The sequence below is a fragment of the Solenopsis invicta genome, chromosome 2 (genome assembly GCF_016802725.1).
Source record: "Solenopsis invicta isolate M01_SB chromosome 2, UNIL_Sinv_3.0, whole genome shotgun sequence".
NCBI classification, from domain to species: domain Eukaryota; kingdom Metazoa; phylum Arthropoda; class Insecta; order Hymenoptera; family Formicidae; genus Solenopsis; species Solenopsis invicta.
The window spans coordinates 11,785,700-11,803,586 of NC_052665.1; the positions used below are offsets into that span (position 1 = coordinate 11,785,700).

General features: G+C 40.2%; 2 protein-coding genes across 11 annotated transcripts in view; one reads left to right on the forward strand and one right to left on the reverse strand.

The window, feature by feature from the left end:
• LOC105196825 (potassium voltage-gated channel subfamily H member 6) overlaps window positions 1–6,312 on the reverse strand; it is a 139,050-nt gene extending 132,738 nt beyond the window's left edge. For 3 of the 10 annotated variants that reach the window (XM_026135439.2, XM_026135440.2, XM_026135442.2), the window contains exon 1: window positions 62–1,782. In XM_026135439.2, the coding sequence (XP_025991224.1) occupies window positions 62–137 (76 nt within the window). In that variant the 5' untranslated portion in view covers window positions 138–1,782. Of the gene's footprint in view, window positions 1–61; window positions 1,789–6,096 lie in introns of those variants that run through there. The other 7 variants (XM_026135441.2, XM_026135437.2, XM_026135444.2 and 4 more) reach the window with 6 other exon arrangements.
• A 151-nt stretch (window positions 6,313–6,463) lies between these two features.
• Window positions 6,464–17,887, forward strand: part of LOC105196793 (guanine nucleotide-binding protein G(I)/G(S)/G(T) subunit beta-1) — a 33,164-nt gene continuing 21,740 nt past the window's right edge. Inside the window, exon 1 of the mRNA XM_011162905.3 lies at window positions 6,464–7,077. The gene's annotated coding sequence lies outside the window, so the exon portion shown is untranslated. The remainder of the gene's footprint in view (window positions 7,078–17,887) is intronic.

The following is a 17,887-nucleotide window of genomic DNA, read 5'->3' on the forward strand; positions in this document are numbered from 1 at the left end:
TTATCTTGAAAAACCTCACGAATAATTATTTTCGGTCTTGTTACCTCCATTCCTAACTCACCGTGAGTATCAAACTTCCTGATGATGGTTTCGATGATCGTAGTTCTGGGCGCCACGTGACCTCGTCTAACAGGCATCTCAGGAACAGGATTCCCAGATACCTGGGCAGCCGAGACTTTCGCGTTCGAGCGTGCGATGGGGCGCACTGGGCCCGATTCCTCTCAATTAATATATCGCGCGGTAAACACTAAAGCACTAGGAAAACACTCGCGGCGTATAATGCACGAGCACGGTAGAAAAAAGCACAGCACGAATTGAGCATAGTGATCAGCCGTATAAGACAGAGTAACGTATAACTCGCGACTTGACTCGCAAAGAAAAGGAAAGATTCGTTGCTGCGATCAGATGAGGCACGCGGATCAGCGGTGCATCCGTTTATTTTTCCCCTTTTCCTTTATCCGCTTCTCAATGGATATACGAAAGGGTGAGACGAGCAGGGCTAAACGAGAAGGATAGAGTTGTCGTCTAAAGTGTTTCTATTCCGTGTCTATTGCGTGTGCTACAGGAATACCGGGATGTAATCTTGTTGTTCTTGGTCGCGGTATCGGTATCCCAAATAAACTGTCAAAGAGAGAGAGAAAGAGAGAGAGAGAGAGCGAGAGAGAGAGAGAGAGAGAGAACGCGCGCGCGCGCGCAAATGACTTGGATGTGAGTCTCCTACTCGCCGACGTGTTCGTTTGGACCCGAAGTTGTCGTTTATCTAGATATATGTCTAAGATCGTCGGCGCGGGATGCGTCACGACGACTCCTGCTGCCGTCGAGCCAAGGACGTGGGGAAGGTCGGTCCCACTTTGTCGAACAGCCGACATACGTGTCGCACGTGCACGCGTTGTCACTTCCGATGTGCGTGTGTGTGTGTGTGTCTCAGGTGGCGCGAGAAAACGGACCTATTTAAAGAGAGGATACGAATCTCGGCCTAGGGCGTTTCTACGGCTTCCAGGACGCGGCTGGCGATTGGACAGCAGTCGCACGGATTTTCCGCGCTGTCGTCGTCGATTTAGAACAAGTTACGACAGTTGCCTTTGTCGCTCGCCGACAGGATTTGTCCTCTCTCTCGTCGGCAACGTCTCATGTCGCTTCGCGTGCTCGTTCGTCGCCCGGCCGTAAAATCGACGCGCGTCGATTTATATTATTTACCATTTAATTTGCGACGAAGCGCCCTAATACGATCGGGTAACACCAACACGGTGGCGTCGCGATGCGGGTCAACAGCCTCGAGGCTTCGATCCTCAGGGAATTCACGTTTCTGACCACAGGCACTCCTACGTAATATTCGCCAACTTCGTTCGACCTCGTGGGATCGAGGTCAGGCTTCGCGGTAGCCGAGGTCGCGGAATGCGGTAATTTCAGAGAGGCGCATGGCTCGGACATCTCCACGATCTCGTCGTTCAGTCACTCGTACTCGTGCTCGAACGAGGAACCTTCATCGAGGACGGCTCGATCTCGCTCGACGAGTCGACGGCCGTGCGAGAGGAGGAAGGCGTCGCGATGTGGGGTATCCAATGGTTACAACGACGGTAAAGGCACGTGGTGTGATTGCAGTCGAGATTATGAGGAATGCCACGATCGGATCGATTCCTCGTCCGGTCGCGTCTCGACGCGAGTCGCTAATCGAACGTCCGGCACTCGCTTCCTCTTTCTTTTCCTTTCTTTCTCTCTCTCTCTCTTCCTCTTCCTCTTCCTCTCCCTCTCTCTCCCTCCTCTCTCTCTTTCTCTTCCCCTCTCTCTCTCTCTCTCTCTCTCTCTCTTCCTCTCCGACGTGGCTGGTCAGCTGTGCATCTCCGGTCAACCACGGGGACAGCTATTTTTGTACTTCTTCCTCATCCTCCGCGATCATGCCAGACCACCGCCGTTGTCGCGATTTTTCTCGGGACACCCTTCGACTCCACGTCGAACCACGTAAAATCCTCTGTCCACGTTTCCCGACGAGTCACCGACAACGGACGAGCATGACGATCAAATCGTTACCGTGGAGAACGCAGCTGAGAGATCTCGGTCAGGTGACGCATAATAATTCGCGGAACGAGTTGCGTTCTCTTCCCTTTGTCGATTTCCGATTTTATCGTTACGCACTTATCTTACTGATATTCGAATTCACATATCACTGTCAATCCCATCGTCGCTTCACGTGGCTGTACTATCTCCGTGCACAGTCGGATGAACGCACGCGAACGACTCACCACGCCTTCCGCGGGTCGGTAGACCGAATTGCAGAGATACGATGCCCTCTCGCTGACCCCTCGCTGGCTCTTCGACCCTCTCGAGGTCCTCGGTCGGTCGGTCGGTCGGTCGGTCAGTGGTGACACTCGAATTCGCCCCCTGCACCGTCGTCTCCAGAGGCCGACGTACTCCAGAGGAAGGTCGCCGAACACTGTTGCTCCGCCGCGTGCTTGTAGTCTCCCTCACCCTCGTGTCACCGTGTCACGAGGTGTCTTGTCTTTAGACGTCCTTTCGTGGATTTTCGACTTTGAGTTGCCGATAACGACGTCGCGACGCCGCGGACGCGATACCCTCGTCGCTTCGACCCGAGCCTCGCGTAGTTTTGGCGAGTCGCCGTCGTGTGTTCGGCCGGAGAACTGAAAACGCGAGAGGAGGCGCGAGACGGATCGACGTCGTCTCACTCTTTCTCTCTCGACAGCGGCGACGGCGGTGGCGGTGGCGGTGGCGGTGGCGGTGGCGACGGTGACGACGACGACGACGCCGGCGATGTCGGTACGTAACAGAGGGGATCAGATCGTGCACGGCGCTTGCGTATCCCCACTCGAAACCACGCACCGCGTTCACCCCGGTCGACCCGTTGGTTCCGTCCGTCGGTCTTTTCTCTCTCGCACTTTCCCTACGTCCGCTGATAATATTGATAAGGCTCCACAAAAGTGGCCGTGCACTGGCCACTCTCCTCGTCGACACCCTTCTGTCTTTCGCACCAGGGGTGACGAGTCTCGGAGTCGCCGCGTATGTAATCTACGAGGACGTAACAACGTCACGAATTGTACTCCTGGGTTTCATTTCTCGGTTTATTCCGTTACAATGGAATAAACCGACTACCCGTCCGTGTGACGCCATGTGCAGGGTCTCGCGAGTAGCGTATAAAACTTAACGCGACCTGTTTTGAAGAACAAATACGAGCGACCAATCACTTCCTCCGAGCGAACGTATGATTATCTTCTCTCAATCTAAGTTCTCGACGAAAGATATATTTTTTGTTAGGTAAAGATAAATTTAGTTTTCGGAAATCTTTGTTAAAACTCAGAAAAAGTTGGCATCTTGATTTAGATTGCCGAGGTGTTGTGAGATATTTGCGAAAGAGGTACCAGAGTTGTCTTAACCCGTTGTGGTTACACCTCCAAAAAATAACGTAATGGTTACACTGGGTCCAGTTGACCCGACGCAAAAAAACAGTTGCCATTTGCGTTCCTTTTGATGAATCGACTCAAATCCTTCACGAAAATGAAGTTTAAGACTTCTTCTTCGTAATCAAATCGTTTATGTATCCTTTATTAAATTTTTTAATATTGAAACGACACGAGGAAAAAAAAATTTGAAAAATGCCATTTTGTACTAAAAAATTTCTGAAAATTCTAATTTTTGAGTAAAATCAAAGTTATTACCGGGGTTCTACTCCAGAAGTAGTATACTTTTAAGGAAAAAATAGTATTATATCGAGCTTTTCAAAAAGTATATTTATTTTGAAGATTGAAGTTGGTAATTGTAATGAAAATCACGAAATGACATAAATCAATGTTGAAGGAGTAAAATAATGTGAAGAAATTTTTTTTTGTGTCAAAAACTATATATATATATATATATATATATATATATATAACTATATATGGCCTTGGGTCATCTAGACCTAGTGTAACCACAACGGTTACACTGGGTCTAGATGACCCAAGAAAGTGGTTTAAGTTTTTAAAAGAGTGAACCGAAATAAAAAAAAACAGCCGTACAATGATCAATCAATAAGAAATACTACTTAAGCGTTATGAAGTATTTGCGCGAGACGATTTGTAAAAAACGATTAACTTTGTGAAAAGATAAAGATTTTGCACCTCGATAATGCACCATCTTACACGTCAATGTTGGTACGCAACTTTTTGGTAAAAAACTCAAGAAATATTATTCCTCAAACACCGTATTCGCTAAGCTTTGCCCTATGACATTTTCCTGTTCCCAAAACTCAAATTACCACTTGTGGAAAGCGTTTGAGTCGACAGTGGCTGTAAAAGAAAGTCGCCATGGGTACCAAAGGTCAGCTAACATAAACAACTGCCATAACAAACTAATTGATACACCGCACTGAAACTCCGTATGAAAGTCGAGTAGTTATACCAACTTAGCGGCAAAAAGAAATTTCGATTTTGATTCAAAATCGCTTTGTTTAAATAGATAATTTTGGTTACTTTCTGAGCAGAAGGTGTACTAAGCATGATGTATAACGATTATTTCTCCTTCTACACTGAGGAAAAAATTTATTTAAACACTTGCAATAAAATATTTTCTTACGGTGCATAAATATTTATTCAACAAAAAAATAATAGTTAAATTACATTAGTGATTCTTGTACTGAACAAATATTTATTTACATTTAATAAATTGTTTTATTGCAAGTATTCAAATAAATATTTATTAAAATTAGTAATTTTTTCTGTCAGTGTATGTAATTACTTATTTTATCATATTGCACTTGAGATAAAATAAAATAAATATCTTATTTGCAGAGTGATATAAAAAATTATCTTTTCATGAAATATGTAAATCCTGGTTAAAAATATTTTTTCTATAAAAAACAAAATATAAAATATACCTACACATATGTTTCCTTATAAATCTTTTCGTATAAATCTTTTCTATTAAAAAAATATTTTAAATAAAAAAATAACATTTTTTTATATAAGTCACAATTGAAATTAAATTTTACAAGATTCTACATATTTCTATGTATAATTATTTATACAATTTTATATCCAATTGTATTTACATATAATTTTATATAAATAATTTTTTTTTATTTCCTCACATTTCATAAAATTTTTTAACTTTTCATAAAATAAACAATATTATTGTTTTATTTTTTAATTTATCTTTTTATTAATTTTCTTATATATTTGGTCAGATATTATAAAAGATAACACATACGTAGACATTTTTTATATACATTTATTTATATGTTCCTATATAAACATTTTTTTATTGGTAAAATGTAAATGAAGAAATTTTATTAATGTTTTTAAAAAATTATAATTTTAATAAAATTGTAATTTTTATGAAAATATAATTTGTATATTTAGATATTCAAAATATTTTTTTTTTTTTTTTGTTAATTTATGCATTGCTAGAAGGGGGGTGTATCTGCCGATATAAAAAAATTTTTACAATAAATGGAATTTTAATGAAACACGCAGAGACATTGATGTGTAATCAAACTGTTATTTCGCGGCCATCGCGGTCTCTGTCGGCAAACTTTAGAGGCATTGTGGAATTGTCGGTATGACAAAGAGAATCGTGAATACAGGGATTGGCTATTACAGCCAAGATATTAAGAATTTGTGACTTTACCAACGCAGCGAAATAACAGGTTTAAGGCAAGAGCGTAGATTTTGCATAACGCATAAGAAAATCAATCAATCAGAGTCTTTTATTTTTCCAGGATAAAAATAAAAGACTCTGAAGGAAATAAAAATCAATTCTCTTGTGCATTATGTAAAAGTCCGTATTCTAGCTCTACTCTACTGTAAAAAACATTTATCTTTTTTATGACACCCCCTGTCCTTTCAACGTACGTTTTTAACATATATTTTATAAAAAAATTATACAAATGTGCATTGTGCGACGTTTCCACATTGCTCGAGAATTATAGGTTCTATATTACGCATCGGTTTTGTCATATTCGTGCAATAAAAAAAATTGTGCACGTATCGATATTATTATCGATACGGTTTCGGAAACAGCGCTTGAAATTTTCAGATTAGTTTACGCAAAATATCCACTACTTGTGCTAATCGCGAGGCATCGCGGTCGCGTATCGTTGGCTCTTACCTTCCGATTTGTCGACGTCAAATGATTCTCTGCCGGCTTTTCATTCGTTGCTCCATGGCGGTACGCAACAGATTTTCTGCAGACGATCATCTCTCTCTCTCTCTCTCGTCATAACACACGCGTAATGAGGGAAAATTTAACAAGGACGCGAACGCGAAATGGACTCGTCATTGTTGTCAGCTGCGTCGATCCCGTCGATCGGGGGTTTCGCAACGTCGTCGCGGATCGGATCATGCGATTTGAAAAGTGGCGGAGCGCGGAGCCGGCCGGCGTCGGCCGTTTCCGGCGACGCTCGGCGATCCTCGGCTGCCGGCGCTGCGGCTCGCTGTCGCACGGGGTTCACGAGAGTCGAAGCACGGAGCCCCGCCCTGCCTGCCGCCTGCCGCCCGCCAGAGCCGTGAAGGAGCAGCAGCAGCAGCAGCAGTAGCAGCTCCGCTCGCTTCGTTCCGAGTTTCAATTTGCGTGTGCCGTCGAATGAAAACAATCGCGGACGTCCGACCGCCGTGCGGATCTCGAGACGTTCAAGCTGCGCGTGCCGCAATCGCGTGCTTCGGTCCGGCTCCACGCTGTCGCGATAACGCGTAGCGATCGCGGTAGTCGTCGGTCGTCGTCGTCGTCGTCGTCGTCGTCGTCATCGTCGTCATTGTCGTCATCGTCGTGGCCGTCGCGGTGTACCTAGGTGTACCTATCGTGACGTTAACCTTAAAGAGAGCGACGGGTGCGGTGCTAGTGTTTTCCTTCCGAGGAGATACGACGAGTAAACTCGAGTCGCCGATACTCGAGACGAAGAGGTGTGACGGGGAAAGTGCGTAGTCATCGATGTGAGAGCCGAGGACGACGAGGAAGAGCAGAGGGAGCGAGTGCGAAAGGGGAGAGAGAGAGAGAGAGAGAGACACACACACACAGAGAGGACAGCGCGGAGTGGCCAAAGCGTCGCAAGCCGGGAATTCGGACGATCGCAGCTCCGTCAGGGAGCTCCAGGTACGTGACATCTTTGCCGTTCCTCTTGTGCCGGGCTCTCCCGCGACTTCCGGATGCGCCGCCGTTCTCTCTCTCCGGCCGGCCCTTCCGCGCGACTCGACAGCCGCCGAGAGCCATCATGGCGGCCGCCTAGGCCTACGCTCTCTGTCAAAATCTCTTACGGCTCGTCGTTATTTCGATCGTGCGCGCGCCGCCTCGTCGCCTCGCCGCCGATCGTCCCGGCGACGACGCGACGCCGACGTCCCGGCTGCGAGAGAGCGGATCATCCCCCGATCCCCGGAGATCCTCCGCGAAGTACTATCTTATCCGTACTGCGAGACGTGACGCACCGTTCGCGTCAGCGAGACCTGGTTCTTTTTACCCCGCGACGTCGCGCGAAAGCCGCTTCTGTCCGCGTTCACGACTCTCGCCCGTGTAAAAGTACGCCTCTCCTTCGATTTTACCTCGTACGCCGTGCGACGTCGCGACGACGCTACATTGACGACGCCGCTCCGCCGAGAGGGCCGGTCTCTCGCCGACGTCGGTCGGTGAAACGTGTCCGGAAATAGATCGAGCGTCGCGATTACGTGGGTCTGGATGCATTATCGATGGGATCATTGATTGGAGTGGAGATTTGCGCGGAGACTCGTGGTATACGTGCTCGTGTTTCAGAAGTCTTTGAAAAAAAAAGGAGCACTCCGACCGAGCAATGAGTCAGAATCGGTGATAATGAGACTCTTCCTGCGTTTACTTTCCTTGTCGTAGGACACACTCGTGAGAGAGTTCGCGAAATGTCAATGAAAGCTGTCACTTTGTTGGTTGACACTTTCGTGCGAAGTTACTCGAGTTGTTTCCACCCAGACATGACTGATTTATGGATTAGTATTGATTCCATACACAGAAAAATATTATTTTACGAAAAGCGATTACTTAATTTTTTTTATTTAAGTAACGGTTATCTTTAGCAAAGTATATTTTTTTTACAATACACACAGAAAATTACTATTGTAAGTTACCTGAATTAAGTGAATATTAGGCTCTGTGTACAATGAAGGTACATTAGATGTTAGGAATAAGAATTGAAATTTTAGAATCAATTTCTTCATTGAATAATATTGAAAGTAACGCATAAATTGGATATCAACAGGATTAACACATCAATGTTATACGAAACGCATCATCATTTATTTGTAATGTTTATTGAGGAAACAGATTCTAAAATTCTAATTTTTATTCCTAATATCTAATATTCCTTCATTGTGCGTAGAGGCCTTACTTGTTACACACATACATACACATCACATTTCCTAAATTAATATTCGCAAATCTTTCCTCATAAATTAAAAAAAAAACATTTCTTATGTATTAAAAAAAAGAATTTGTTTTTTCGAAAAATATTTGTAAATTTTATCGGATAGAAAAATAAGAAAATTTTATAATAAGAGAATTTTTAATATAGATCTGTTATGATCTCTCGTCAAGTTCGATCCTCTTTTCTCTCTCGTTTGCGGACTCAATAATATATATCTATCTTGAACTAGGAGAGTCACATATTTGATTAATCACTGTCCGACAGGAGTCAATCTACGATAGATGACATTAGTCTATTCGGTAGGTGGCTATTCAGTAGAAAGAAAGAAATGCACAAAGAACATACCCTCTTTGAAAATAACGGAGAAAACTTGTACGCAGAAACGACATTAAAAAAACACAGTATTGCGTATATTAGTCATTGGGTTCTATAATTTATTCAATTTTTAAAATCTTGACCTGTATAACGGTTTAGAATATGGATTTATTATTGTTAAGAATTTTATAGCGGTTAATGAAGGCGTAGTCAGGCAGAAGCTTGTTCCGCGATAAAACAATGTACATGCCCTCGATTATTTGTTCTACATGTTGAAATTCAATATATTTGTGTTTTGTATATAACCTCATTATTATTGTTCGTTCTTGGCCTGGTTACAACTTAGCGTCTTTAAGAGAATTTTGGTTTTAATTTAATATTTTTTATTGATATATTAAACTTATTAGTATTCAGAATATATTGTGAATTTGATATTTATAATGAACTTATAATAGATTTGCGGAGATATAAACTTAATATATAGTATGTATTATATTTTCCTGTGTGTAGTATTATAATTGAGTAAATCTATTCCAAGCTCTGATTTATGCAATTATTGCAAATTTTTTAAAATAGATCAGGCACGGCATTGTTTTAAATTTTTATTAAATAAAATCTAAAGAAAAAAAGCATATAAATATTCGCCAAGAAAGTGGATTGCTTTGATGAGTCTTGAAATTACGCAACTGTAGTTTTCAACGTTCTTCAGGAATGTTTGCGTGTCACTTCGCCACAAAGTTATTCCGTCGTGCACACCAGGTTTGCTTCGGCGAAGCGACGCCGACGCCTGTGACGTTTGTTTGACGACAACTCGGGTTATCTCGCGGTGCACAATGCGCTTAACGCGAATCGCTTTGCATAATATACGACGTTCCCGCGAAAGCAAAGTTCGACTCTTCTCCCTGTAACTCGCGAGTTAGATTTTCACTGTGTAAGAAACGCGAAGATCGACAGCAAGAAAACCGTCTGTTGTTTTCCGTGGGAAACTGAGAAGGGAAAATGTTCGCGCCGACGAAACTTTACGGTGAAATTGGCGACGCTGCTCAACCTGGTTGAGCCCATCTCGTCTCGGCAGAACTCGACGTTGTAATTGAGGAAACTGTTATTAATTATCAAATTATGACATTTTGTCATTTAAGCCTGGATTAAAATGGATGTAGCAATCGCAGCTGTTACTCATCCGTTAAAAATAGAAGTAGTAAATTTAGTGGGAATGTCACGAACAAGTTTATAGAAATCGTAAATGAAAGTGATAAAAAGTGATTGAATAACGTGACTGATTGGGTGTTTTTTCTTGCTCCAGTTAAGATTAACTCCTAACTGGTAACTGGTAGTTTCCATCGAGTCTTTTGCGAGATATTCATTCTGAGAACGGAAAGCGTGATGCAACGCAAAGTCGCTGAATTTTCTTATATAACAAGTAACGATTTTGTTCGACTTCTGTTAATGTTGAATGTATATTTGCTGGAGTCACACTTTATTCACATTCATCAAGGCAACAGATACTTTTTGCGCCTTGTGTGAGCGGTTTTATCTTCAGTTTAGAAAGTGGTTTACGTTATACTATATTTAAATTTCGCGTTCTGCCATTGTTTGATGCTTTAGTAAATCTTTAAATACCACAACATTGTTTTGTTTTCGTTTTAGAAGCACGGAAATTCTGACGTCCACCGGATTTCCTGGAAGCATTCCGTCGTACAATAATTAGCTTTATCGTCAGATAAATCTCTCTCTCTCTCTCTCTCTCTCCCTCTCTTTCCCTTTTTTATTGTATTTACTACTGTAGCTTTTATCGTAGATCTTTAACCGTCTCATTTACGATCATCTGAGTCATACAGGGAAGATAATGATCAACAGCGAAGAAAGGCATGGCATGCGATCCGCGATTCTTACGAGAATGATCTTTGACATTTCTCGGATAATAAACCTTAAACGACTAGTCGCGGGTTAATGATCGCAATAGGTCGAGAATCGGGAAAAATAGACGATCGACAATAAACCAGGGTTTGACGAAATGGATCAACCCACCGTGTTTTATTGAATTGGACCTACTTTAAAAATCCACCCAATAAACTCATTTTTTTAAATTTTTTTCAGAGAATTAAAAAAGTTGTTTAATTTTAAAATTTAATTTAATTTTATCATTCATTCTTCTTCAAATATTAATTATAGTTAAAAATTCCGTTTTTATTTTTTTGAACAAATATACAAAGATCTCTGTTATACGTAACGAACATTTTAAGACCTAATACATGATGGAATCATTTTTTGCTAAAAAATGAATAAAAATTAATTGGGTCCAAAGACTGGTTGGTTTACAATGGAATGCTCCTTATGTAGATACATGTATGTTTATTATATTAATAAATTGAAATTAATTTATAATAGAATTATTAATTGAATAGCAAATTTTATTAATTATTAGTAAACTATAGAAACTATAAAAAACAAAAACGTGTAAAATTTAAAAAACCCAGAAACTAAAAAAATCCCCATTGTTGAGCTGATCTTTTGAACCCGGATTTTCTCAAACCTTGCAATAAATGGACAAACGTCACGTGTTACAGATGTCACGTTAGAATAGCTTCAGTTTGGCGCAACAGACACCGAAGGGAAAGGGTAAGAAACATCGAGCGACGTTCCGATCTTGGTGAGACATAACGGGGGAAAAAAGTTTCTTGTGACGCGTCACATTCCGTCTCAGAATTGGTTGACCAATTGCCAGTTGCAGCTGTCTTAATCGGCTTTAATTGCTTCGAAATATGAAGCTGTTCAGCGCGCGCGCGCTGAAGACAAGAGGCGTCTTGAGTTCAATTGACAGCGTCCCACTTGAGACGCGTCGGCGATGATATCTGCGTTATCGGCACTCCCGATTGAACTGGGCTAGGAATCAATTGCACGTCGCGATAAATCGCTCATGTTTCCTAAGTTCCCACGAGATTTCATTGGAACGCGATGCATTTGATAAAAAACGAGCCTTGCGAATATTTCCATTAGCATAACGCATCTCATATATTTCTTTAGTCTTGTTTGAAGCGCGCTGCAATAAAACGTTATAAGTGCAAATATATTTTATCATATATGTTAATGGGTTGTGCTGTGTTCTATTACATATTTGGTAGAGAAAATGCTGCTACAAATGGAGAAAATGGGCTCAAAACGTTGCATCGCATTTTTATTTGCACTTTCAATGTTTTGAAATTTTAACTACATGATTTCTTTTTAAATTAGAACTTAATTTAAAAATTTTGCTAAGAGATTGATTGCTTATATGGTATTCCTTTTATAAATTTTTTTAAATGATAGTTTTCAAAAAAATGTTGTAAGTTTTCTCTTTCTCCTAAAAAATTAGAAAAATGGCAATTACCATTTTTTTTTTTTGGCACGCCCAATTTCTAAGAAATCTAGAAATTTTAAGAAATCTATTCTCTAAAATCTTGTAAATCAATTTTCTTAGTTTTACGCAGTAAAATATCCATTCTATTGCTGAGAAAAGCGTTTAACTAACTTTCTTCTTGCAAAGTAACGATTACTTTTAACAAAGAATATTTTTTTTTACGATTGTCTTAAAATATGTTCATCATCATAAATTTTTGAAAAATTCATTAACATACATATATTGAAGAAAAGAATTTATACTTTTTTGAAAAGTTAGATTAATAAGCAAATTGAATTTTTGTTTTAACTAAATCTCTTAAAGGAATGAAAAATATGCTTTTATGTATAAAATTGAAAGGTAACTTTACGTGTGACCTATTTTTAATTTGATAAATACGAGACAAGTTACATTTTCATAATGAAACACATAATAACCAGATGACATGCAAGACAAAATTTCATTAACCTGTAACGTTTTACGCCTGTTAATTCTAATTTTTTCCGCGATACTATATCGCTATTGTCAACACGGAGTTCTCAGCTGAGGAGCCTTAATTCTTTATTGAAGTAATAAATTACTAGGATTCAGAATGTATTTTGTATAAATTTGATGCTTATGATGAACTTATTATATATTTGCGGATATATGAACGTGTGAAACTTTTGAAAGAAGTATTTACTTAATTCAAATATATTTTTTCTGTGTGTACATAGAAATTTATTTTAAGTAAATAATACTCGTTTCAAGTAAATGATAAATAAGTGTATTTTAAGATTATATTTAAGAAAATATTCTTTGTCAAGATAATCGTTATTTAAAAAAAGAAAACTAAAAATTAAGTAATCACAGTTTCTTAGCAGGAGAATGTCATTTCTCTTCTTGTGTGGATACAGTCTTTGATCTCGAATAACATTCCCGGGACGTTTTCCAAAATTTATTCCAGCAAATTAGATTAATTTCGGTAGCATGGATTTCTATTTAACGAAGGAGTTTGTCGCTGTCCTTTTTATTTTGTATTGCAAACCGCACATTGTTCTTGGTTGCGCGATAGTTCGCGTAGGAGGCCCATCCGGAGCCGCTGTTACTCCACTTGCGTGCGGTTTCGTGTATAATTTCATCGCGACGGATAACGTTGTGTGCGCCGAACGACGACTAGCTTTATGCAGATGCTTCTCTCCGATAGAAAACACCCGGCGGGTCCCTTAATAGCGATCGCGGCATATAGGACGGTTAGTAGGTCGCACTACTACTTATCAAATGCGAAAGGGTCAACGTATTCGAGCTGGATGATGTGTCTCGTAGTTAAACCCCCCTTTAGTCACTCTGTCATCGGTCCTCCTCTTCCCTCCCATGGGCTCACGTCCTGTTTTATCATGCCCCTCTGCTAGTCACCAAGATAGCGGCCCTTCTTGTTACTCGAACGTGGAAAGTAAGCAGTGACAAAAAAAGACAGGAGCAATTAATGTAATAATTGATTTCACGACTTTTTGTATCGGGGTTCAGTTTGAATTGTGTAAATTGTTCATGCCCTTCCGTGGAATTTAATATCGCGAACAAAATATTGCCGTTATCTCAAACTTTTATACTGTGCTTATTATGTTACGCAATTATCTAAACTATCAGCAAAACTGGGGCACTGCTGACACTTCGAAAAAATTTCACAGATGCGCTTTATGCGGTTAAACCATTCTTCTTGGCACGCCTAATGACGTCATGCGACTGCATTAAACTAGGACAGGGTTTAACGCTGCAAGTTCTGCAGCATATTCGGTCGCGATAAAACCACCAGATTGCGATTATCGTCTGATTTGATCCGTTCGCAGATTTCGGTAAACTCGATTCGCGAGCTTTCTCAGTAAGAATCCTCTCGTCGAGAAAGTCGTCGGGGTCAGACTTTCTTCTTGTCGTGGCACTATTTTCATTCATAAAAGTAGCACCGGCGATTTCATTTTCTAGCACAGAACCACGCTCGCGGTATAAATGCCGTTCATTGATGTCGATGCTGCACGATCAATATTGCACACCAGGCCGCATATTGAATGTAATTTATACGGTCCAGTTGCCTCGCATGCGACCAATCGGGAGTCACATGCGCATTTAGACGCACATTTATCTTCGACCGGATGATTTTTTTTTAAATAAAATTAGATATTTTATCAGCCGCCTTTTCTCGCCCAACACCCACGCGGTGGCATCGTTTAAAAAAAAGAGGGGAAGAGGGAAAAGGAATGTCCCGTTGGATATTGCATTAAGTCCTAATATAGAAATGAGGACGTGTCCGTCTCCCTTCGGTATCTAGGAATTAGCGGGCAACCAGTAGCAACGCCACGCCGCGGCCTGCTACTCCAAGTTACTTTCTGACGTCACTACCAACCTCTTGACGTCATTCACCTGTATCTTCTCTCTCTCTTTCTCTTTCTCGCGTCTCGGGAGATGTGTCGCATCTCCCCCTCTTAGAACTCGATGACTCGACGTGTATCGCGTGTAGTGTCTACTTCGCTACTTCGATGAAACAATGGGACGAATGTTACTAAAAAAAACACGCTCAAAAAAAGCAAACGAGTGCGAGTCGCAGCTCGGGCGAGCCTTGATCGATCGATCGATGCACTTGCGTCACGGGTATTTTAAGACGTCGATGATTCCGTGCCAAAGCAGCCAAAGTGAGCCATTAGCTTTCTATGGACTATAACGTGAGTTTAAATTAACGAAGTGTATACGTTTGGAATTTAATTTGGGGGAAAAAGGCGAGCCGATAGTTTCTCCATTATTAATTTACTTCCGTTAAGACAAATACGTACTTTGATCGGGTCGAATCGAGACGTGGAGTTCAGAGGCGAAACTCAATCGAGCGATTGAAAGCCTCACGAAAGTCGGGCGACCGTAAATCAGATAGTAGCTCGCGTATCTCGGGTCACATAGAAAATTATTATGGCACAAAGATTCGACATTGTCGGCTTACCGAACATGAGGATGATAAGTCATAAAGCGATTAACCAAGTAAGCAGAGACATTGGGCGGCAGGTGCAACGTCGGCGGACCTGCCGGTCTGTCGACCAACTGTCGCTCCGCGCGCGGTTACTGGCTAAATCCCCTTTTACCTCGGTGCCCTAAAGCGTCGTTCGCCAAAGCCACGGTGATGTATTCGGCGTGGGGTACTTGGCAGCCCCGCGGTTGTATATACGAGTACGTTCTCGGGCCGAGACGGAGAGAAGGCCGGAGAGCGACGAGAACGTTGTATTGGACGTTGACCCGCGCGGCTCAACTGTTGCTCCCATTCGCGCATCCGGGAATCCGCCGAAGGGAGGGTTCCCCGACCTAGGGAAGATTTGATAATGGACGAGTTCTTCCGTCGGGCTCGAGTGTTTGTCGTCCGAACTTAGTCCGAAGAACGGTTATCGATAAAATTCATGGCGCACGCAATTCAAAGTCACTTTGAATCTCGCGCTCGATACTGGGTTTTTGTCGGAGACGTCAAGAGCGAATTCCGATTCTCTCAAGTGGATAAAGTCTGGGTTCGGATGCGCAGATTCGATAGTGGGAAAAAAGGATAGTAAGAGATTGTTAGTGTTAATTTTTACAATCGAGTCACACAATGACGAAACATACAAGAATATATTGTATAGAACTCGAGATATTACTTTGCTTAGAAATGTTTACGACTCTATTCGAAGGAATGAAATTTTATAAATTATTTTTTAAATCATCGAGAAATTTATGTATTAAATTATTACAAAAATCGATGAGAGCCGAAATAGGTCGGTGGAATCTCAAGGCTTTTGCACGTTATCGATAACGAGAAAGGGCTATTGACGACAAAGTGAAACGTCACGTAGTAGAGGAAAGTCGCCAATACTGATGTAAATTTCCTAAAGCGGCACCTCTTTATTTCTTGGAAATCAAACATTGCATCGTATTATATAATACTGATAAAAATATGATCTGTTTAGATAATTTAAAAAATATTGGATTATTACATAAGAGTTTATTTGGGTTTTTATCTTTTTTTTTAATGCATGTTTTATTAAAGAAACACAATAAGAACACATGGTTTATACATTGATGGCTTTTTTCTAAAAAAAATAGAAGAGGAGTATTATGGCTAGTGTGAACTTTACGGCTACTCCTATTCCCGTTATTAGGTAATAAATTTTAACAATTGCTTATGGAATTATTTGTTTAGTAACCCGCCGTTTTTTAGCGGCGTAAATACGCCAATACATAATAGCTGACAATTGTTATACGACATTTTTACTTTTGAGCACTTCAAAACTTTTTCAAAGTACATTTTAGCATTTAGGTAGAATTACACATACTTCCTTATTGTTTTTAAACTTGATTATATTACAACATACGAATGTATGTACATTCGAATGTTTTTTTGTTATCTAATTTTTTATTTGGCTGTATACATTTCGAGTTGTGCAAAGTTAAACAATAACATGGGTAATTTGTTAATATGGCTTTGTAAGTGAAATCTTTATATCGAAATATTTCTTTGATAAATTGATTGTTACTCTAGCGGGCTGCGTTCAGAAACATTTCAGAGATATTTAAAATTTGCTAAAAACGAATTTTTTAAAAATAAACCAAGTGATTTTACACTTTTTTCATTGTGAAAATAATCCTTTCGTCATTCGAAAATCCGGGTTTGATCCGCATTGACTGTCGCTAGCTGATACTTGGCACCCTGCCATCTGTCAACCACGATATCACACGAGCTATTTTGAATGGAAATATCGATTTGGATTAGACTCACTTCTCGATACGGTGATTGACCAACGTCGATTCAAGGTTAATCTGTGTTTCTAATCAGTTTCGATTATTATCTCATCCTTAATCGACAGTATGAATGCGTCATATCAATCATTATCAACAACATTGGTTATCTTCTTAGAATGATGAGTTATCTTTTATTTACGCTCTTTAATTTTTTATCATTAACTTGGACTATGTAATCAAGTAGAAATATTCTGTGGTTACAACTAGAATCTAAATGTTTATGTGGAATCCCATGTCGTGCGCTGAGCACCGCTGCGTGCGAGTTGTGTATGTATGTACATGTGTGTGTTTACATTTAACAGATCGCACATCAGACGAGCATTGACGATCGTTATACACCTCGCTGGCAGTGGTGCTCAGCATGACATGAGATCTCGGATGAACTACCGGATCTTACTTAGGACTGCCGCACACACTACCGTGTCTTGTGATGTTTGGATTGCCTTATCCACATTTGTATATTAAAACCGGTTAGCTTATTCGAGAAAAAAAAACAACTAATAACTAATAGGCCATCACACAGAAAATTATATGTACTACACTCGGAAAATTCGAGAAAGCTTGAATTTTTCAGAGGATTTAATTTTTACTTTGAAAAATCATGGATTTTCATGAGATCTTATCTTTCTGACAAAATTATTTCCTATATTTTCTGTACGGTGTCTATATTTCTATTCAGTGATGTAAACTAGATCCATGTAGACAGATCGTCATACGACATTTAATTCATATTATTTCTTTCTAGTTCAATCTGTAATTTAACATTTAAATCTTAAATGCTTTTTTTTGTAATTGCATGAATAAAGAATATTAAAAGGTATGTGTAATAAATAATTTTATTTTAAAGCTATATTATAAAATTGTTTAATTTTACTTGGAATTTTGATTAAAATTCCCGGAAAATCCAGGAATTCTCAGGGAATTTATTTACAAAATTTGAGTACGTACCTGATGACGATTCTATTATTCAATAACTAAGTATACCCCCTTTTTACATCATTTAGAAAAATTATTTTCCGTTCTCCTTAACATATCTGGACAAAATG